At 59.1% G+C, this 20591-nt stretch overlaps 2 protein-coding genes across 13 annotated transcripts; both read left to right on the forward strand.

The window, feature by feature from the left end:
- The first annotated feature begins 1534 nt into the window (after positions 1-1534).
- Positions 1535-11853, forward strand: SEMA4C (semaphorin 4C). 8 transcript variants are annotated; one of them, XM_086328118.1, is made up of 15 exons: positions 1535-1673; positions 4500-4645; positions 6041-6189; positions 6514-6576; positions 6712-6810; positions 6885-6981; positions 7099-7215; positions 7300-7451; positions 7536-7711; positions 7998-8142; positions 8241-8463; positions 8593-8705; positions 9682-9839; positions 9929-9999; positions 10127-11853. In XM_086328118.1, the coding sequence occupies exons 2-15, from the start codon at positions 4537-4539 to the stop codon at positions 10954-10956; spliced, it is 2502 nt and encodes an 833-aa protein (XP_086184244.1). In that variant the 5' UTR covers positions 1535-1673; positions 4500-4536; the 3' UTR covers positions 10957-11853. The 8 variants fall into 8 exon arrangements, with proteins under 8 accessions (XP_086184244.1, XP_086184246.1, XP_086184247.1 ...); XM_086328120.1 differs by having other exon boundaries at positions 1547-1673; positions 4497-4645; XM_086328121.1 differs by lacking the exon at positions 1535-1673 and adding an exon at positions 1868-2062.
- Positions 11854-13242: 1389 nt separating this feature from the next.
- ANKRD39 (ankyrin repeat domain 39) lies at positions 13243-20483 on the forward strand. Of its 5 annotated transcripts, none has more exons than XM_086328150.1 (4): positions 13243-13436; positions 14377-14480; positions 15247-15450; positions 19349-20483. In XM_086328150.1, exons 1-4 carry the CDS (start codon positions 13295-13297, stop codon positions 19490-19492), a joined length of 594 nt encoding a protein of 197 aa, XP_086184276.1. In that variant the 5' UTR covers positions 13243-13294; the 3' UTR covers positions 19493-20483. The 5 variants fall into 5 exon arrangements, with proteins under 5 accessions (XP_086184276.1, XP_086184275.1, XP_086184274.1 ...); XM_086328149.1 differs by having other exon boundaries at positions 13243-13369; positions 19110-20483; XM_086328148.1 differs by having other exon boundaries at positions 13243-13369.
- Positions 20484-20591: the final 108 nt, after the last annotated feature.

Consider the following 20591-nt stretch of genomic DNA (forward strand, 5'->3'; position numbering starts at 1 on the left):
CCACAAGCAGTTAAACAAATGGGGTAAGTAAGAGGGACTGTCAAGGCCTAAGGTATGAATGCTGGGCCCCTTCCATAAGAGTGTGATCAGTCACTTAGTTGCACTGAAGTACAACTTTGCACTTCAGTCTGACTCTGCACGACCCCATGGACTGTAGCCTGCCAGCCTCCTCTGTCCATGGGATTTCTCAGGCAAGAATACTGGAGTGGGTTGCCATGCCCTCCTCCAGGGGATCTCCCTGACCCAGAGATCCAACCCGTATCTCCTGCATTGGCAGGCGGATTCTGTACCATCTGAGCCACCAGGGAAACCCTCATTTTAAAGTATGAATCACGAGCAAACAGTCATGCAGGAAACTTTATCCCCTGCCCACCCACCCACGGAAAAGGCGAGCACTGGAAAGGAAGAGAATCTAGCAGGAAATGAGCAAGGTAGAAAAGGGGAGCACACAAGGAGCGTTTGAAAGGGAACAGCTCTGTGATAAGGAACCAAGAAGCCCGCCTTGAGCTACAGAAGACGTCCCTGCCAGTGAAACCAAACCCCTTCAGAGAGTTTCCACTGGGGCCAGTCTTGCAAGTGGGGCCAAGAGCTCAGGTCTTGGCCTGGTAATCCTCACACCTAGAGGTGAGGAAAGACAGCAGAAAACGAAGTGTCCGTGGCCTAAACATTAGGATATCCCATAACTTAGTGGAGAGATGGGATCAGGAGTCATAAAGCCTGATTTAACATTCTGACCTTGCTAGTTATCAGTGTGACTTTGGGCAGGCTATGCCTTTCTGCCACTCCTCTGATCTATAAAATGAGAGAAGCAGTACCTACTTTGTAAAGGGTGGTCATGAGGACAGAGTGAAGGCAGGTTCCAAAGTCTAAAGCACAGACCCAAATGTGAGCGTACCTGCCTATGGATTTACCTGCCCTTAAATTAAGGAAGCAGGGTCTAACTGGGACAAGGGGGTCACACATCTCCCGCCCTGTCAACTAGAACAGAGCCTTCCCTGCCCACCCCTGCTGATTCACTGGCTCACCCCCTATCTCCAGTATCTCCAAGGCCTCAGCATTTTTTTTTTTTTTTCTCTTTTTCTGGTGCAAAGGAGCTGGGAGATGTGGCTGTGGCCAGTGCAGGAGAAGGGGCCTTTATGTATACCAGCAAAGACCCAATTGTTACTGAATCCAAACTGGGCTGCTTTTCCCAATTATCTCCACTACTCTTCTGGTCTCCACTTTTTCTGATGCCAAGTTTTAACCCAGAACAAAAGCTCCTGTCGGGACTGATTTATAATCCAGATCTGCTGACAAGGCCCTAAAGGGTCCCTCCCCTCCAGGGCTGCACCATGCTTAAAGTTACCACCCAAGCCACTGGGCTGCCAGTCTCTTCACCTCTGCCCTTTGTCCCTGACCAGGAGGTGGCACCTGTCTCCAGGTCCCAGTGGGGTGGCCTCCCTGGGGTTCCTCTGTTCACCTGCCCAGTTCAGAGGACTAACTAGCTGACAAGGAGGACAGCCCAGCACCACCCAGGAGGCCAGAGCTACAAGATACTTCTAGGAGCGGCTGTGGGCGGAGGCTCGAGTCCTTCTCCAGCGTGGCTCCCTTCAGTCCCTTTCATCTGAACGTCAGGGCTCATGTCACTTGTTATTCAGCCTTCTAGCGGCACCAGGAGGAGTCATTTCCTGAGGGTAAGCTCAGCGCAACTGGAGTCGAGGGTGGTTTCACCCGGATCAGGACTAGGGGGTCGCTGAGCGGGTCCCTTCTGGAGCTCGAGAAACAAGAGACACAAGGTCTCGGGAGATTTGAGGCGGGGGCGGGGGGGGGGGGTGTCCGTCTTCCTGGCTGGTGAGGCCCGTTCCGGTCTGATCGCAGGGGTCAGTGGGAGTTAAAGGAAACAGAATCGGGGACCAAAAGACCACTCTGGTGCGCCCCAAAGAGAAGCCTGGGATACTCTCCAGGAGGTGGCCCGCCCGCCTTCTTTCCAGTAACCATAGCGTGGGGAGCCTTTTAGACCCCTTCCCGAACCGGGCTGCCCAGCCAGCACGGTTGGCTTTGGGGGACACTTCGGAAAAACCGGGTGAGTCCGACACCCGCCTTGCTAGGGCCCGATGTTCCTCCCCCGCCCCACCTCCCGGCGCGGTGGCGCAGATCTCTGCTGCTGGGCGCGGGGCGGCCTGGCACCGGGAAGGGCGGGGGTCCGAGCCCCCAGGCAGGGAACAGGGAGGCGTGCGGGTCGCAGCCCCCTCCGGGGCGGGCCTTCGCGTCCCGCCCCCGGCCTCCGACGACAGCCCCCACCCCGCCTGACGTCAGGGGGGAGGTGGCGGAGAGCCTCGGCAGCGGCGGAGAAAGAGCCGGCGCCCGCCGCGGTGGCGCGGGGAGCCCGAGCCCAGGGGCGCCGAGCCGAGCCGGGCCGAGGGGCGGTGGCAGAGGGGCAGCGGAGCAGGGCGGGCAGGCGCGCGCGGGCGGGCGGGCGGCGGCGCGCGGGAAGAGGCGGACCGTGGTCGGAGCCGAACGCGAGGGCGGCGCCCAGAGATTCAAGCAGCGAAGAAGAGGTGAGTGAGGCCGGGGTTGCACGGAGCCAGAGCCAAGGGGCTCTCCGGGGCCGCCGCTTTGTCCCCAGACTCGAGCAGGGGACGCCGCACGCGCGAGGGACAGGGTCTGGGGGCGCAGGGAAGGGCGGCGGCGAGGACAGCTGTCCGCCCGAGCGCCTCCCTGCGCCCCCCGCGGGCTGCTTCGCGGGGGCTCGCGAGCGGGGCTAGCGTCGCCCGCAGCCCCAGGGTCCGGAGGCACGGACTGGCCATGGGGAATGGGGCTCAGGGTGCCGGGGGGGGGGGGTCCCTCGTACTATCCGGTCCACGCCCGCGATCTTTTCCAGGCCCCCGAACTGCCCCCGGCTCCCCCACCCCCGACGGAAAGTTTGGGGCGGGCTTGGACGGAGGCCGATGTTGTGAGATCGGATTTCCCTGCCGCGGCCCCCGGCCGCGCGCCCGCTCCGCTGGGGAGGCGGGCTGTCCTGGAAAGCCAGGCTCCGGAGCCGCGCCGCCCAGTCCCCGCTGGAGCGCTCGCCCTGCAGCTGCTGGGGCGCCGTCCGCAGCCCGCCGCTCGGGGTGGGCAAGGGTGGGTGGGGGTCGCGCCGCCGGGACCCCGCACCCCTCTACACACCTCCACCCCCCGGGGCTGCCCGTTTCCGCCGCCCAGGGAGGAGTAGTGCCGGCAGAGCCTCGGAGCGCGCTGCGGGGTCCGGCCTGGGCCTGGGGTAAGGAACCGAGGGAAGGCTGGGAGTGTGTTGGGGACGGGTTGGGGGGTGAACGCATCCCCGCCCCCCTTCCGCCCCCCGCCGCCCTTCCCGCGCTGGGGAACTGGGCCGACAGGGGGCGTCCGTCAGTCGGGCTCCGCCACGCTCCCAGAGCCTCCGCTTTGTTTGCATTCAAATCCCCGGAGCTGGGGGAGGGGAGAATCGAGGGGGAACCCAGGACGGGGTCCCAACTGGACCCTTTGCTTTGGGGTGAACAGATCCTCAGCTTCTGTGTCTCTGTGCCCTGGAGGGCCGAAGCAGTGGAAATTAATCCAGATGGCCTGCCCCGGCCGGGGTCCCGGCGCGATCCCTGAGTTGGGAAGGCTCATCAGACCCCGGGAGAGCGCAGCAGGCGCTGGCCCTGCTCCGGGCGCCCCCGCGGTTCAGGAGGAACCCCCCGACGCTCCCCACCAGGTCCTTACTTGCCCCTGCACCCGCCTGAAAGCGCCGCAGGAAAGATCCCTGATGAGACCAGAGATCTGTCCCGCGGCCCCTCAGCCCGAGGGCTGGTGTCTCCTAGGAGGCTGTGCGTGGAACAGGATGAAGCCCCGGTCCTTTCCACGCCCATCCCATTCCACTTCCTGCCTGCCTTCTTGGGCAACAAAGGGGCCTCGGGAAGCAGGGGGCCCAGCTCCCGGCCCCACTTCAGCCCTGTGATGTGGAACGGGGTTTTGGGCTCTGCCCGGCTATTGTCTGCGCTGGGGGAGGGGAGAGGCTGGACCGCGACCCCCGCAGGCCTGATGCACCGAGTCCTCTCGGGGGCCTTTCCTACCGCCTGCCCCACTTACAGGTTCATCCCCTTTGGGCTGACTGGAGCCCCAGTAGGGCCAGGTCCTGATCGCAGAGGTTATTTTAAGAAGTCCTTCCAATCTGTCAGGCCCGAGTGGGGGAGGAGGAGGGTCCTCTCTTTATTTTCTTAAACAACTTCCTGTCGAGAAGTGGGGGAGGGCCGGAGGACCTTTGAGTGTCCACTCTTACAGCTGACTCAGCTCTCCCCGCTCCCTCGGGGAGACCCCACGGTCCTTTGGAAGCTGTGGGGAGGGAGGCCAGGTGCGGGAGGACACTAGGTCGTGGCTCCCAGGGCTGGGGCAGTGGGGGGAGCCCTGGGAGGCCCGATCAGATCCTCTGTTCTGTCAGTGCCTCCTGGCACGGCTTGTGTGGGCCCCCTTCCGGTCTGTTTTCTCTGGCTATGATTCTGACCCTTTCTTTCCCCCAGCAGGGCAGCTGGCCTGGAGCTCGGCGCCCGGGCGTGTGCCATGGCCCCACACTGGGCCGTCTGGCTGCTGGTACTGGAGCTGTGGGGCCTGGGCCTTGGGGCTGAGGTGTGGTGGAACCTGGTACCCCGGAAGACGGTATCTTCTGGGGGTGAGTGTCTGAAGGCTGGGGAGCAGAAGGCCAGGAGGGACTGCTGGGGGAAGATGGGTGCTAAGTAATTGCCTTCTGGAACGTCTGGCTTCATTCTGCAGTTGGGCTCAAGGCCCTCATGTACGTGACACAGCTTTCTAAGAAATATGAGTGACTCTAGGAACCCAGAACTGGTTGTCTAGGCCAGGATCCGGGGTGGCCCTCCTTACGCTTAGGACCTGGCTGCCTTGTTATCCAAGAGTGATCATTCTTCACCTCTCTCCCCACATCTCACTTCTGGAATTATCCCTAGCACTGAGAGCCTAAAGAGAGAAACCTGAGCCGAGATAAGCACGAAGCAAAGGGTGTTACTGCCCACTCCCAAGTCTTCAAGCTCTGTGCCCCCAGGAGCCCCCTTAGCAACCCTGATATGATAGACTCCCCCTTCTGCTGACCTGATACGCGTGCCATCTGATGGCCCTGGGTGGGGTGTGTGTGTGCACATGCTCCTGTGGGGGAGGGGGTCAGTGGGCCTGACAGCCCTTCTGTGCACACACACCTGGATGCAGAGGTGATGTCAGGTGTTTGTATCATCCGTGCGCTCTGGGGACCTGGGATGAGCTCACCTCCCACAGGCTCCTCGGTGCTAACGAAGCCCTCCCTTGCCGGTCTGTGTCTGGGCCCATCGTTGGCTCCAAACACTAAGGGTGGTTTAGGGGGACCCTGAGGACAGTCCAGCAGCTGTTTTGGGGGTTGACGTGGGAATCCTGTGGCTACATGAATGTCGTGGCACCCTGCTCGACGGATGGCAGCAGGTCTCCCCAGCCCCAGGCTGCAGCACTATCCCTGGTCTCCCAGCCCGATTCCGTCTCCACATCCCATGGCCGGCTCTGCTCGTACCCCTAGCAGCCTGCATTTGGGACCCACTGGAGGGAAGGGTTCTCTAAGACAAGGAACGCTCTCAACTTCCGTCCATCCTGCCCAGCTGGATCAGGAGCCAGGGCAAGGCTGGACCCTGGTGGGGGCAGTGGGCAACAGAGCAGAGAAGGAAGTGGGGGCGGGATGGGGAGGTGGCTACTGACCCTGAGAGTGAGAGCCATCAGTCTGATGGTTTCCTCTGGCCGGAAGCTGTGGCTGAGATATCCTTCCTTCCTCCTCTCCAGCCCAGATTTGCCTCCCTGGGTGGGGAAAGCCAGGGAGGCCTGGGTGGAGCTGTCAGAGTCAAAAGCCTATTCAGAAAATGCCCTTTATTGCTGGTCAGAGGAGCTTGGCTGGCATTTGCTTGTGGGGTGCTGGCTCTAATGTGCGGTGACCACACTGGTCAGAGGAGGGCTAATTCTGGGGGAGAGGGGATGCCTGGAGTCCCGGGAAGGTCCACTCACCCCAGCCCTGGTCACTCCGGCCTTGTTCCTGCAGAGCTGGCCACGGTGGTGCGGCGCTTCTCCCAGACGGGCATCCAGGACTTCCTGACGCTGACCCTGACTGAGCAGACGGGGCTCCTGTACGTCGGGGCCCGGGAGGCCCTGTTTGCCTTCAGTGTGGAGGCTCTGGAGCTGCAGGGAGTGGTGAGAGGTGGGGGAGCGGGAGGCACATGGGGGTGAGAGAGGAAGGACCTGGGGGCTTCGCTTGGACAGGCTGTCCCCTGGGCTTGGCCGCCCCCACCCCATCCTCCCCGGTGAGCATGTCGCTTCGCTCACGAGTCTGCAGCACTCGCTGGGACCGCTGCGCTGGGGGAGCGGGGGCCCTGGTCCTCTCTGGAATAAGCTCCCAGAGAGTGGGGACAGTGTCTTCTCACTTGGAGTCCCCATGTTGCTGCCACGAGCCGCGCTGATGACACATGCTTGGTGTGTACCTGCAGCGATGCTGACGCGTTCCCTCCCTGTCCTCAGATCTCATGGGAGGCGCCAGTGGAAAAGAAGGCTGAGTGTATCCAGAAAGGGAAGAGTAACCAGGTCGGCTCTCTGGGACCTGCTGGCGGGCGGGGGGTGCATGATGCACGCTCTTTCTGCTCCGTCCCAGTGCTGGTCTGGGTCCTGGGGTCCCTGTGTTCCAGGCACTCAGACTAACAGATGCCTCTCTGTCCCCAGACGGAGTGTTTCAATTTCATCCGCTTCCTGCAGCCATATAACACATCCCACCTGTACGTGTGCGGTACCTATGCCTTCCAGCCCAAGTGCACCTACATTGTGAGTGCTGCTCCTCTCCCCCAGCCCCCAGGCCTGTCCCTGTTGCATTCTCACGGCCTTGTCCCCACCCCTAGGACATGCTCACCTTCACCTTGGAGCGGAGTGAGTTTGAGGATGGCAAGGGCAAGTGCCCCTATGACCCGGCCAAGGGCCACACCGGCCTCCTTGTGGGTGAGTGGCTGTCGCATTGCAGGTTGGGGGTGCCCAGGACTTGTTCCCACTCTGGGACCACGTGGCCTGAGTGTCTGCACCTCGCCTCTGCATGGGCTGACCCCGTGTCTCCTGTAGACGGTGAGCTGTACTCGGCCACGCTCAACAATTTCCTGGGCACGGAGCCAGTCATCCTGCGGAACATGGGGCCCCATCACGCCATGAAGACCGAGTACCTGGCCTTCTGGCTCAACGGTGAGACCTGAGAAGCCAGCTGGGTGTGGGAGGCACCTGGAGGGCCCGATGTCTGGGCTGACACACCCCCCCCCTTCCCCCCAGAGCCTCACTTCGTGGGCTCCGCCTACGTCCCGGAGAGCGTGGGCAGCTACACGGGGGACGACGACAAAGTGTACTTCTTCTTCAGCGAGCGTGCTGTGGAGTACGACTGCTACGCCGAGCAGGTGGTGGCCCGCGTGGCCCGCGTCTGCAAGGTACAGACCGCCGGGGCGGGCGCCCTGTGTGCCCGGCAGCCCAGCAGGGCTGACCGGCCGTGGCGTCCCCTTGCTGTTTGCCAGGGCGACGTGGGGGGCGCGCGGACGCTGCAGAGGAAGTGGACCACGTTTCTGAAGGCACGGCTGGTGTGCTCCGCGCCCGACTGGCAGCTCTACTTCAACCGGCTGCAGGCGCTACACACGCTCCAGGATGCCTCCTGGCACAACACCACCTTCTTCGGGGTTTTTCGGGCGCGGTGGTGAGTTCGCTAGGAGCCCTTGGGGGTGGGGAGGAGCGGGTCTGTGGGTTAGGGATGGTTGATGGGGCAGGCCTCTGGGGGAGGTCCTGGGGGTCCAGGATGATGTTGGGTTCCCGCCCTTTTCACCACCCCTCCGTGAGAGGTGCCCCCAGTGGTGCTTTGAGCTGCCACCACATCACACGTGGCCATGGCCTTCTTGTGCCTGTGGGCCCTCCCTTTCTGCTGCACGCCCTGAGCTGTGGGCACCCCAGCTCTGACCCTTGGGGTCCCTCCCTTGCTGTGACAGGGGCGACATGGACCTGTCAGCAGTGTGCGAGTACCAGTTGGAGGAGATCCAGAAGGTGTTCGAGGGGCCCTACAAGGAGTACCACGAGCAGGCCCAGAAGTGGGGCCGCTACACTGACCCTGTCCCTAGCCCGCGGCCCGGCTCGGTGAGTTGTCCCAGGCGGGGATGCGCGCACGTTCTCCGCTCTGGTGCCTTGCCCTCTGGGCTGACAGCTGCCCCCCAAACCCTGCCCACCCCCCCCAGTGCATCAACAACTGGCACCGGCGCCACGGCTACACCAGCTCCCTGGAGCTGCCCGACAACATCCTCAACTTCATCAAGAAGCACCCGCTGATGGAGGAGCAGGTGCGGCCTCGCTGGGGCCGCCCCCTGCTGGTGAAGAAGAACGCCAACCTCACCCACCTGGTGGCGGACCGCGTCACGGGGCTCGATGGGGCCACCTACACCGTGCTGTTCATCGGCACAGGTGGGTACGGGCGTGGCAGCTGAGGGCTAGGCGAAGGCCTGTGTGCCCGAAGCAGGGAGATCCAGAGACAGCCCCACCCCGGGACCCTCCTGCCCTTTTCTTGACACCTGTTCCCCCCAACCCCTGCAGGAGACGGCTGGCTGCTCAAGGCCGTGAGCCTGGGGCCCTGGGTTCACCTGATTGAGGAGCTGCAGCTGTTTGACCAGGAGCCTGTGGAGAGCCTGGTCCTGTCCCGGAGCAAGGTAGCCATCAGGCCCCACCCACCGTGTCCCCGCATGGCCCCCAGTCGTGTGCCTGGCCAGTCCAGGGGCGGGGAGATGCCCGAGAGGGAAGCGAGAACGCTCGTGGAATCTGCACTCTGCGGGCGCCCTATCTTCTATACAGCCTGGTCCTGACGGCGCTTGTCAGCTGTTTTTGGGCCCCTTGAGGGGACTGTGCCGCCACCCGCCCGGCCTTGTGCCACTGTGGCTCCTGACGCCCGCGTGATGCCTCCTTGCCTGCCAGCCCCGGCCCCCAGCGTAGTCAGCAGTTCCCTGAAGTGCCACTCGAAGCTTCCCTCCCCCATCCACTCTCTTCCCGCGTGTCTGTGGCACTTTCACATGCTTGGCTTTTCCCAACTCTGGAGGCTCGGGTTGTTCCCCAGAACGTGGAACCATGGCAGAAAGAAAGCCTGTAGTTGCAGAAACACACAGATTGGCGATCTCCATTGAAACAGAGGAAAATGCCTTATGCTTTGCTGGTGCTATTGTGAGGCTGACGGGATCTGCGGAAACTGAACTTCCTGCGCTATTTATACTATTCTGGAGCCGTGCGTGTGTGTGTGTGAGAGAGAGAGAGAGAGTGTATGTGAGAGTGAGTGTGTGTGAGTGTAAGAGTATGTGTGTGCGCTTGTGTGTGGGGGGACTGTGAGTGTGTGTGAGTGGGTTTGTGTGAGTGTGAGAATGTGTATACATGGGTGTGAGTGAGCAGGCACAAGGATACTTCTCAGCCTCCCAGGTCTGCTGTTTGTTTCTAACAAGGTCACGGCTGTAAGGGGCTTAGGATTGCTCCTGGCTTATAGTAAGCCCTCCGTGCCTTCCCAGCCCTCAGATTTCCCGCTTTGGGACGCGAGCACAGCCCACTTCCTGCTTTGGGCCCCGGCGCCCTGGCAGTCATCCGAGCCCCCGCCCGGGCCGTGTCCGGACCTGGCTCAGTCTCCCTCCTGTGCTTCTCTGGCAGAAGCTGCTCTTCGCGGGCTCCCGCTCCCAGCTGGTGCAGCTGCCCCCAGCCGACTGCATGAAGTACCGCTCCTGTGCCGACTGTGTGCTCGCCCGGGACCCCTACTGTGCCTGGAACGCCAACAGCAGCCGCTGCGTGGCCGTGGGCGGTCACTCCGGGTGAGGGGGGCTTCTGCGTGTGCGGGGACCAGCGGGGAGAGGAGGGTGGCAGGACCTGGGACGCTGATGGATCCCTCTCCCCCCACCAGGTCCCTGCTGATCCAGCACGTGACGGTCTCGGATACCTCAAGCATCTGTAATTTCCGGGGCAGTAAGAAAGGTGAGCTGTTGTCTTAGTCCTCCTTGTAGGGTGTACGGGCCTCGGGGGACCAGAACCGGGGTGTCATTGTCCCCCCTTGGCCTGGGCGTCTTGCACCCACTGACTCTCATTTTCTCTGCCGCTACAGTCAGGCTCACACCCAAAAACATCACGGTGGTGGCAGGCACAGACCTGGTGCTGCCCTGCCGTCTCTCCTCCAACCTCGCCCACGCCCGCTGGACCTTCGGGGGCCGTGACCTGCCCGCGGAGCAGCCTGGCTCCTTCCTCTACGATGCCCGGCTGCAGGCCCTGGTGGTGATGGCTGCCCAACCCCGCCACGCCGGCGCCTACCACTGCTTCTCGGAGGAGCAGGGGGCCCGGCTGGCTGCCGAGGGCTACCTCGTGGCGGTGGTGGCGGGCCCATCGGTGACGCTGGAGGCCCGGGCCCCGCTGGAGAACCTGGGGCTGGTGTGGCTGGCTGTGGTGGCCCTGGGCGCCGTGTGCCTGGTGCTGCTGCTGCTGGTTCTGTCCCTGCGCCGGCGGCTGCGCGAGGAGCTGGAGAAAGGTGCCAAGGCGGCCGAGAGGACCCTGGTGTACCCGCTGGAGCTGCCCAAGGAGCCCACCAGCACCCCCTTCCGGCCTGGCCCTGAGACAGACGAGAAGCTCTGGGACCCTGTGGGCTACTACTACTCAGATGGCTCTCTCAAGATCGTGCCTGGCCACGCCCGGTGCCAGCCCGGCGGTGGGCCCCCCTCACCGCCCCCCGGCATCCCCGGCCAGCCCCTGCCTTCTCCGACACGGCTCCACCTGGGAGGTGGCCGGAACTCCAATGCCAATGGCTACGTGCGTCTCCAGCTGGGAGGGGAGGACCGCGGCGGCCTCGGGCATCCTCTGCCCGAGCTTGCCGACGAACTGAGGCGTAAACTGCAGCAGCGCCAGCCGCTGCCGGACTCCAACCCCGAGGAGTCCTCAGTATGAGGGGCCCTCGGGCGGCAGCCTGGGAGGCATGGCTCCCTACGTTTTGCACAGGCACCAGCTACCTCAGGGACATGGCGTGGGCAACCTGCTCTGCCCGGCACCGCCCGGCCATGAGGACCTGCTCTGCCAGCACGGGCACTGCCACTTGGTGTGGCTTACCAGGGCACCAGCCTTGCAGAGGGCACCTTCCTCCTCTGTGAGGCTGTGGATCACAGACGCGTGGGACCCCAACAGCCAAAACTTTTCAAGGCAGAAGTTGCAGATGTGGGTGTGTTTGTGTACGTATGTGTGTGAATGCAGATGTGTGCGCATATGTACGTACACACGTGTGCGTGTGTGTGTGTGCGCGTGTGTGAGACGCAGTCTTCCTGTTTCTGTCAAGTCTTCCCTTGACCTGGGGTCCTCCTGGTGGGTCATTGGAGCTATGAAGGGGAAGGGGACGCAGCACTTTGCCTCTCCTGCCCCCACCTGTCCCCAGTAGGGGGCAGCCGTGTACATATGGGGGTGGGTTGGGCAGGGTGCTGTGCCCCTTTGGGGGAGTCAGGGCTCTGGGGTGGGGCCTGGTCCTGCTCCCAGGGCTACGAATGTTTTCAGGGTGGGGGGGAGGGAGATGCAGCCTCCTGTGTGTTTGGGGGGAAGGGTTGGGAGGGGCCTCCCACTTGGCCCTGGGGTTCAGTGGTATTTTATACTTGTCCTCCCTGGCAGGGCTGGGAAAGGTTGTGTGTGGGGGGGAGGGGGTGGGAGGCGAGAGGGGTGGACATGCTGTGGATCTGGCATATCCTCTCCCAGCCCTAGGAGGAGGGCTCCCAGCAGTGTAACTTATTGTGTCCCCGCGTATTTATTTGTTGTAAATATTTGAGTATTTTTATATTGACAAATAAAATGGAGAAAATGAAACCGTTCTTGTCATGGAGATAAGACACTTGGGCTGAAACCTGGATGCCAAGAGGGAGGCTCCCTATGGGCTGAGTGGGGCTGGACCAGCCTCATTCAGTCCGCCCTTCAGCGGCCCCCCTCCTGCTTGTGCCCCTCTAGAGCGGGGTCCAGAGGCCAGGCTCCAGTGTTTTCCCACAGTGGTGGGTCGGCTGGGAACCAGACCAGGGCCACAGCCTCTGGGGAGCCAACCGTGGCTTCTGGCCAAAGGGAGAAGTCGGGGCTTGGGGGAGAGAAGCAGTAGAGGGGGAGGGGGCTGGCTTCCCAGCACTCTGGGAAGGGAAAACGGGAGTGGGGGCTGTGGAGAGGAACGTCCTAGAAGCAGCTTAAACTTGTGTGGACTGGCTCATGTGAGGATGGGGCTCCCCGCCACTTTAAGAGGAGAATGATTACTTGCAGCCTTTCCCTCCAGGAATGTTAGTCTTGAATGTTTCAGATAACCATGCAGTGTGGGACTTCCTCCACTGCCACAGGTAGGCACCAAGCCCCTTTGCTATAGGAAGGAGCCTGTCCAGGGCCAAGATATTTTTAAGAAAACCAGGACCTAGCCTGGCTTCTATAATTCACGCCCACACACAGGCAGTGGAAATGAAGAGTCCTCTGTACCCTTGACCGGTCTGAGGGGCCTGCTGCGGCTGGAACAAGCTGCTGCGGTGTCCTGCTGTAACAGAGGCCTGACATGTGCTGATTTGAGCAGCTAGCTTCCTGCACGGTCAGTAACCCACAGCCGAAGGAAGTTGATTCAGTAAATTAGGTGTCCACTGCGGGGTGACGGTTCCAGTTTCTTTTCCCTGCCCCCCGAGCCGCTACCCCGGGCCTACTTGAAGGTGGTTTCAGGAGCCAATACAAGTTCTGACCATCTGCCTCCCATGGCGTTCCAAGAAGTGGGCAGCAGAAGGAAGTGGGCAGAAGAGGAAGGAGGGGGTCTTGGCCTTTCAACTGGTCACTGCGCGGCCGTAAGGACCCATCAATCTGAGCCCGAGATGGTGGGGGAAATAGGTGGGGAAGGGCCTTGGGGCCCGCCTGGTGACCCCTGACCCTGGGGATCCCGGTGGGACCAGGAGAACCTGGAGGGGGGGCACATACAAGGCCGGCTGCCCTCCCCAAGCGTCGGTCCTGCGTCTCAGCGGGCGCGCCCGGGCCTCCGCTTAGCCTGGGATGCCCTCTCGTGGCCGCTTCGGGCCGGCGCGGCACAGCGCCGCAGGTCCCGCCCTGCCGTCGCGATTGGCTCCCGGGCCCAGACTCAGACGCTTGATTGGTCGGCCCCGTGGTTCGTGCGGACGCCGAATGGTCAGACCGGGCGGTACGCCGAGACCGCGCCCAGGCTGGCCCGTGGCGGTGCCCGCGCCCGGCAGCCGGTGGGCGGGCGCTGAGAGCGACATGGCGGCGCCGCGGCCCTGCGCGGATGGCCCCTGCTGCTCCCACCCCAGCGCGGCGCCCGGCGTGCAGCAGACGCTGGACGAGATGGACTTCGAGAGGGGTGAGGGGGCGCGCGGCTCTGCCGGCCCGGCGCCTTCCGGCGTCCGCAGGCCCCCGGGGCCAAGGAGGTGGCCGTGAACCGGGATCCCTGGAGGGAAGCGGCCGGGGTGGGGGTGGGAGCGGGTCTGGTCGGAGCGCGGGCCGGCTGTGGGCTCGCAGCTCCCGCGTAATGAGAGCCCGCCGGGGACCTGGCGCGAGCTTGGCAATAGAAACGCCGGCTCGTCTGCAGGTCGAGAAACAGGCATTGGCTTCGGTAACTTTCCGCAGTGGTGCGGCGGGATCCGACTCTCCACCTGGTGCGACCCCGGGACACCCAGGCCCGCTCCGGGGTCTGAGAGGGACCGGGCGGCAGAGTCTGCTTCCAGGGTATTGCACCCACCCCGAGGGTATGGAGCTTCAGACCAGGGGGCTGCGCTGTTCCGGGCTGTTTGTCGGCACTGCAGGTGTCATCCTTACGTGTGCGTCAAGCGGGGTAACTCCTTTGCCCCAGACTGTCCATGGTGCCCACAGCTGTGTGCGCAGAGCCTTGCTCTGTCTGGTTCCCCAGCACCCGCACGGCCTGCCACCTTTGACCCCGACTCTGCTCAGGCCTTCCAGCCAGAGCCCCTGAGATGTGTGTAGGGTTCCGAGGACTCTGAGGATTCCACAGATTAGATGCCTGCTCACCACTTTGCCTGTGGTTTTCACTTGGGGCTGACACCTGACAGTGTTCGGTTGTGACTGTATATTCAAGCATCTTAAATAGTACTTTATCCAACACTGGTGTGTTTGAAGTGGGGAAGAAGGGAAGTTGTGTCTGGCCAGTCTCCTGTCCTGGTTAGACACGCCCCTGGTCTGTCTTGCTCCAGCGCCCCTCAGTGCACAGCTCAGAGGAGGTGCTCAGTTCACATTTGTTGAGCAGACGAATTCCCATTTGGTAGATGAGAAGACTGAGGTCGAGAGGTAAAGGAAGTGCTAGAAGCCCCCAGTCCGTGAACATCATTCAATGCTTGGGTTCTGCCTCTGCAGGAATCTGGTCAGCAGCCCTGAACGGAGACCTGGGCCGAGTGAAGTATTTAATCCAAAAGGCAGTGGACCCCAGCCAGCCTGACTCCACAGGCTACACGGCTCTAGTGAGTTGGGGAGGAGCCTCAGCTCTGGGTTCCTGCTCTCTGGGCGGGGATGGTGTTTGCCTTCTGTCTTCTCCCACTCTTTCTTCTCTCCCAGCAGGGTTTCTGTTTAAGCATCTTATGAACCTGGTTTTTTTTTAATTAGCCGAGGTGCTTTTCACTGATTGTTTAACATCATTTTCATAACGGTAAAGAATCCACCTGCCAATGCAGGAGACGTGAGAGACCTGTGTTCCATCCCTGGGTCGGGAAGATCCCTTGGAGAAGGGAATGGCAACCCACTCCAGTATTCTTGCCTGGAAAATCCCATGGATAGAGGAGCCTCTTGGGTTACAGTCCATAGGGTCGCAAAGAGTCAGACACAACTGAGCGCCTAACACTTTCACTCTTCACTTTCATAATGATGCTGTGAGATAGGAGTGGTAATTACTGAGACTCCCCAGCAACCCAGTGGTTAAGATTTCACCTTCCCATGCAGGAGCACGGGTACTACCCCTGATTGGGGAACCAAGATCCCACATTCCTGGGAACTGCTGAGCCCGAGTGCCTCAAGGAAAGATTCCGCATGCCGCGACTAAGACCTGACACACCCCAAAATAAACAAACATATTTTTAAAAGGAATGGTTATTATTCCCACTTTCCAGTGGCTGAATCTGAAGCTAGGCATGCAGGCTCGCCCTGGTCACCCAGCTGCCAGAGGGGGCTCCGGCCGCCGCTGTGGCCCTCGCCCAGGGTTCTGCCTCCTGACCCCGGCTCTGTTCACCGCAGCACTACGCCAGCCGCAATGGGCACTACGCCGTGTGCCAGTTCCTGCTGGAGAGTGGGGCCAAGTGTGACGCCCAGACCCACGGGGGAGCCACCGCCCTGCACCGCGCCAGCTACTGCGGGCACACGGACATTGCCCGGCTCCTGCTCTCGCACGGCTCCAACCCCAGGCTGGTGGACGCCGACGGCATGACCAGTCTGCACAAGGTGCGTGGCCGCTCAGAAGTCTCACAGGCCGCGAGAACCTGTCTCTTGTCATGGTAAAACCTAGAACATGGGAACTCTCCGGCTGTCCAGTGTTCAGGACGTGGCACTCTCACTGCTTGGGCCCAGGTTCCATCCCTGGTCAGAGAACTAAGACCTCACAGGCCACACGGCACAGCCAAAAATAAAAAAGGTATAACATGTTCATGGCAGGAAACATGGGGAGAACAGCAAAGCGTAAAGTAGAAAATTGGAATCATTTGTAATCTCAGTGCTCGCCTATCATCACTTGAGGATTAACATATAATTTTCCAGCCAGTTTCCTGTGCACGTAAATTAGTGCAAAACATAAGGTGTCATTTTCTTTCTTTTAGTGATGCATCCTCAATGCTTTTTTCACGTAGGTTTTGAAACTTGTACCTACCCTTGCCTGTCCTTCTAGTCCACTTTCCACACTGTGACCAGAGTGATCATTTAATTAAAAGTTTTCTGCCTAGAAACACGTACCCGCAGTGAACAGCTTGAGGAGCACAGAATACCTGCTCTGGACACAAATTTCGCTCCCCGCCCCCCTTCCCAGCAGCTCAGTCTTCTGGGTCACTTTATTGACTGAGGGGATTTTCTGCAGAAATTAACACCTGTGGCTGGCGATTTTTCTTTTGGCCAAAAATTAATTCTGTTATTTCACCAACACTTTGCAAGTTATTGGGCTTCCCAGGTGGGGCAGTGGTCAAGAATTCGTCTGCCAAGGCAAGAGATGTGGGTTTGGTCCTGGATCGGGAAGATTCCCCTGGAGGAGAAAATGACAACCCACGCCAGTATTCTTGTCTGGGAAATCCCGTGGACAGAGGAGCCTGGCGGCCCACAGTCCATGGTGTTGCACAGAGTCGGATGTGACTGAGCACACGCGTTGTGGGTTATTACATTCAGCAGTTACCACTGGACACACCTGTAAAGGCTTCTGATTTTTGTGACACGTTGTCTTCAGTCCACTCTGCTGTAGAAGCAAAGGAGCATTCTGTCTTTTTGTTGGTCTAACATTCGTATCGTCTGAATCAGAGCTTTATTCTGGAGAACTAGCATCTTCTTAGACACTAGCATATGTGTCACTTGGAGGATTGGAGAAAGTATCTTCATAAAATTCACCAAAAAATTCTTCACTCAAAATTTCTCGATGCATCATTTTTGAAAATTTTACATTTATAGCATATACAGCGTTGGGACAGGAACCTAATGGAGCAAAATGTAAATGATGCCGACGGTTATGTTATATAATGAACCCTGATCAGTTTTAACTCCAGCAGTGCACAGTGAGTTAACTGTATCACTGTCTGAAAACGTATTGATATGTCTCTGGTCAGTCATGTGTTAGGGCGTCCCCTTTTGCCAATTTCTTGTTTATCTTTGAAAGGCAGTTGATGCGTCTGTAAGGCCTGTGTGTATAATCTGATCCTCTCTTAGCCCACTTGATCTTCTCCCAGAGCCATGGTTTAAAGCGCAGTTCGGACCACACTATGCCTTCGAATCTTCTGAAGGCTTGCTTCTACCAAGTCCTTAAGCTGGTTAACAGGCCTTTGGGGTTGGCCCCTGCCTGCCTGTTGGCTTGTCCTGAGCTCCTTCCCGTCCCCTTGCCTGTTATGCTCAGGCCCCGCTTGTTGTCTTCAGTTTCTTTCTTTCTTTTTCTTTTAAGTAATTGTATTTATTTGGTTATTTTTGGCTGTGCTGTGTGGGCTTTTCTCTAGTTGCAGCAAGCAGGAGCTCCTCTTCATTGTAGTGAGCGGCTTCTCATTGCAGTGGCTTCTCTAGTTCTGGAAGACAGGCTGTAGAGATGTAGGCTTCGGTGGTTGCCGCTCCCAGCTTCAGACCATAGCTCCAGTCATGGTCCACGGGCTTAGGTGCTCCTCGGCATCTGGGATCTTCCCAGATGAACCCGTGTCTCCTGTGTTGGCAGCAGATTGTTTACCACTGAGTCACCAGGGAAGCCCCCGTCTCCCGTCTCTAGAACCCACTTCTGTATCCCTTGCAAGCCACAGGCAGCGGCTCCTGCTGTCCGGAGGCCTCTCCTCTCCCTTTGCCCTCTGGCTTGTGTGTGTTCTTTCTGGACCATCACACGCTCAGAGACCTTCCTCTTCCTTGCGGAGGGCAGCTCCCCCACCCGGATGCCCAGAGCACCCTGCACCTGCCTCCTGCCTCCTCCCTCTTGGAGCCCCCTCTCCATGATCTCTGCCTCTCTCACTGGGGCGGCTGGAGTTGGCCTTGTTTCCTCTTGCAGCCAGAGCACCAGGCTCAGATGCTGAGAGACCAGCTGGGGGCCCTTTTGTGTGGAGACCCTTGCCGGTTGGAGAGGCAGATTGCTCATTTCCCAGTGGTCTGAACCGGTGTTGCTCGAGTGTTTCACCACCACAGCGCCCGCGATGAGTGTTGACAGGCAGGACACTCCCGGGGACAGACCAGCTGCTTTCACCCACGGCTTGCAGCATTTTCGAGAAATTCAGAGAGCGAGTATGTGTGAGGAATCTGAATCACCCGGCCCTTCCTTCCAGCCTCCCTCCCTCCCTCCCTCCCTTCTGCAAATGTTGGCACCTTGGTTTTTTTTTTTTTTTTTTGCTAAAAATTACTTGGAATTCGTCTCACAACTGCTCATAACTCACCTGCCTGAATTGAAGCAATAATATTCAGAACCCTGGGTCTGTCCTCATCAAGATATTTATGCCTAGTAAAGATTTAGATTCAAATTTGAGATGGTGTTGGGTACTAATATTTGATATCCTTCAGGAGCCCTTGTCTGTTGGAAGAAGCGGGGAATAGAGTGAGTGATACAGCTATTGAGAGCTCGAACTTTGGGGTCAGACAGACCTGACTTAGAACTCCCCAGGCTGCTACGCTAGCTCTGTGACCTTGGACAAGTTACTCAATTTTTATAAGCCTCAGTTTCTTCATCTATAAAATAGAAACAATAGTATTTCTTACCTCTGATGGTTATTGGAGACGTTGAGTAAGATAATCTGTGTAAGTCACCTAACTCTGTTCTTTTTTGGAGGATGTGGGTTAGAATTAACATCTGAACTGTTTATCTCAGAGGGAAGAGGAGAAACCTGGGTAGTAGACCTATTTCTCTCTGCTCATCTGAAAGTTCCCCAGGACAAGGGCCATGTCTGATGTTCTTGTGCCCATGGTGCCCCCTCTACACAATACGCATGTTTGTATAGATGCTGTTCTTTATTTTTTTTAATTTTATCATTTTTGGCGTGTGCTGGGTCTTTGTTGCTGTGTATGGGCTTTCTCTAGTTGTAGCGAGTGGAGGCTACTCTAGTGTGGTGCACAGGCTTCTCGTTGCAGAGCGTGGCTCTAGGTATGTGGGCTCAGTTGTCCTGTGGCATGTGGGATATCCTGGACCAGGGATTAAGCCTGTGTCCCCTGCATTGGCAGGCAGATTCTCAGCCACTGGACCACTGAGGCTGTGGTCCACTGTACTTGTTCTTTCTTTTTTCCCCTCTTTGGCTGCACCTGGCGGCATGTAGGATCTTGGTTCCTTGCCAGATCCCTGTGGCACGTGGAATTTTTCTGGACCAGGGATTGAACCTGCACCCTCTGCAGTGTAAGTGCAGAGTCTTAACCACTGGATGCCAGGGACGTCCTCTGTACTTGTCGTTAATGTGCAGGCTTCAGCAAAGAAGCATGGCCCCTGAGCAAAGGGCGCAGGAGGGAAAGCTCAAGCCGACTGCCCGAGCAGCACCAGGGTGCCCCACCGCCCTGCACACACATCATTGGCCGGAGTCAAGGGAAATCTGCTCAGCCAGCCAGCAAGACCTGTTTTAGGACCTAAAGAGCCCCAGACGTAGAGCAAGAAAGAGCGGGGCGCAGTGGGGTTCAGCTTTTGATCGGGCTCCTCTCCCCGCAGGCTGCCGAGAAGGGTCACGTGGACATCTGCTCCCTCCTGCTGCAGCACAGCCCAGCCCTGAAGGCTGTGCGGGACCGGAAGTCCCGGCTCGCCTGCGACCTGCTGCCTGGCAACAGCGACCTGCGGGACCTGCTGGCCAGCTGAGTCGCCGCCTCCTGTCTCAGCAGCGCACTGAGGACTCGGACAGCTCTCCCAGCCCCCGCCTGGACAGCACCCGAGCCGCAGGGTGAGAGCCTGAGGCCGAAGGACCGGCAGAGCCACGTTCTGACCCCTCGAAGCGAGGGAATTCAGCTTGCGGGGGCTGCCAGGGTTGTCGCCTGGACAGATGATCGTATTCTAAATTAGCTCGTGTGGAAACATCTATCCATTTAGAAAAAATAAAGTTACAGCCTTACCTCATCCCCTGCACAAAAATAAATTTGGAGTTAAGACCCAAATCTGAAAATATAAATCTATGTAAGCATGAGAAGAAGCTATGGAATATGGGACACATGAACAGCTGCTTTCTAGCCAGGCGACCTCGGTACAAGTCACGGTACCTGCTGTGTCCCGTGTCTCCATCGCTCAGATAGGAGTGACTGTGGTGGGGTCCCTGTGGGGATGAGACAAGTGAAGATCTGAGGAGCACTGAGGGGGCGCCCAGAGCCTTGCAGACAGCATTTGAGCTCCCACCTCCCGAAAACCTGACCCGCACCTGCATCTATACCATAATTCCATTCATGTTAACTGTCTGAGAGACTGCTGCTGCTAAGTTGCTTCAGTCGTGTCCGACTCTGTGCGACCCCAGAGACGGCAGCCCACCGGGCTCCCCTGTCCCTGGGATTCTCCAGGCAAGAACACTGGAGTGGGTTGCCATTTCCTTCTCCAACGCATGAAAGTAAAAAGTGAAAGTGAAGTCGCTCAGTCCTGTCCGACCCTCAGCAACCCCATGGACTGCAGCGCACCAGGCTCCTCCATCCATGGGGTTTTCCAGGCAAGAGCGCTGGAGTGGGGTGCCATCGCCTTCTCCGTCTGAGACTACAAGGTGCTGTTGTTTTATGTTGCATTCATTGCTAATTGCCAGTGAGGTTGAATGCCTGTCTTCTGTGACCTTGTTCAAACTTAAATTTTAAAATTAAAAAAATTTTTTCCTGGATTCATAGGAGTCACTTATGTATTTTGGACATTGATCCTTTGTTTTGTATATGTATATCCATATATATCTTTTTCATGCTGTCTCTTGTCTTAACTGTGTTCGTTGTTA

Source organism: Bos grunniens, chromosome 11 (assembly GCF_055505025.1).
Source record: "Bos grunniens cultivar Pamir isolate PY7600 chromosome 11, Bosgru_T2T1.0, whole genome shotgun sequence".
In the NCBI taxonomy this organism is placed as follows: domain Eukaryota; kingdom Metazoa; phylum Chordata; class Mammalia; order Artiodactyla; family Bovidae; genus Bos; species Bos grunniens.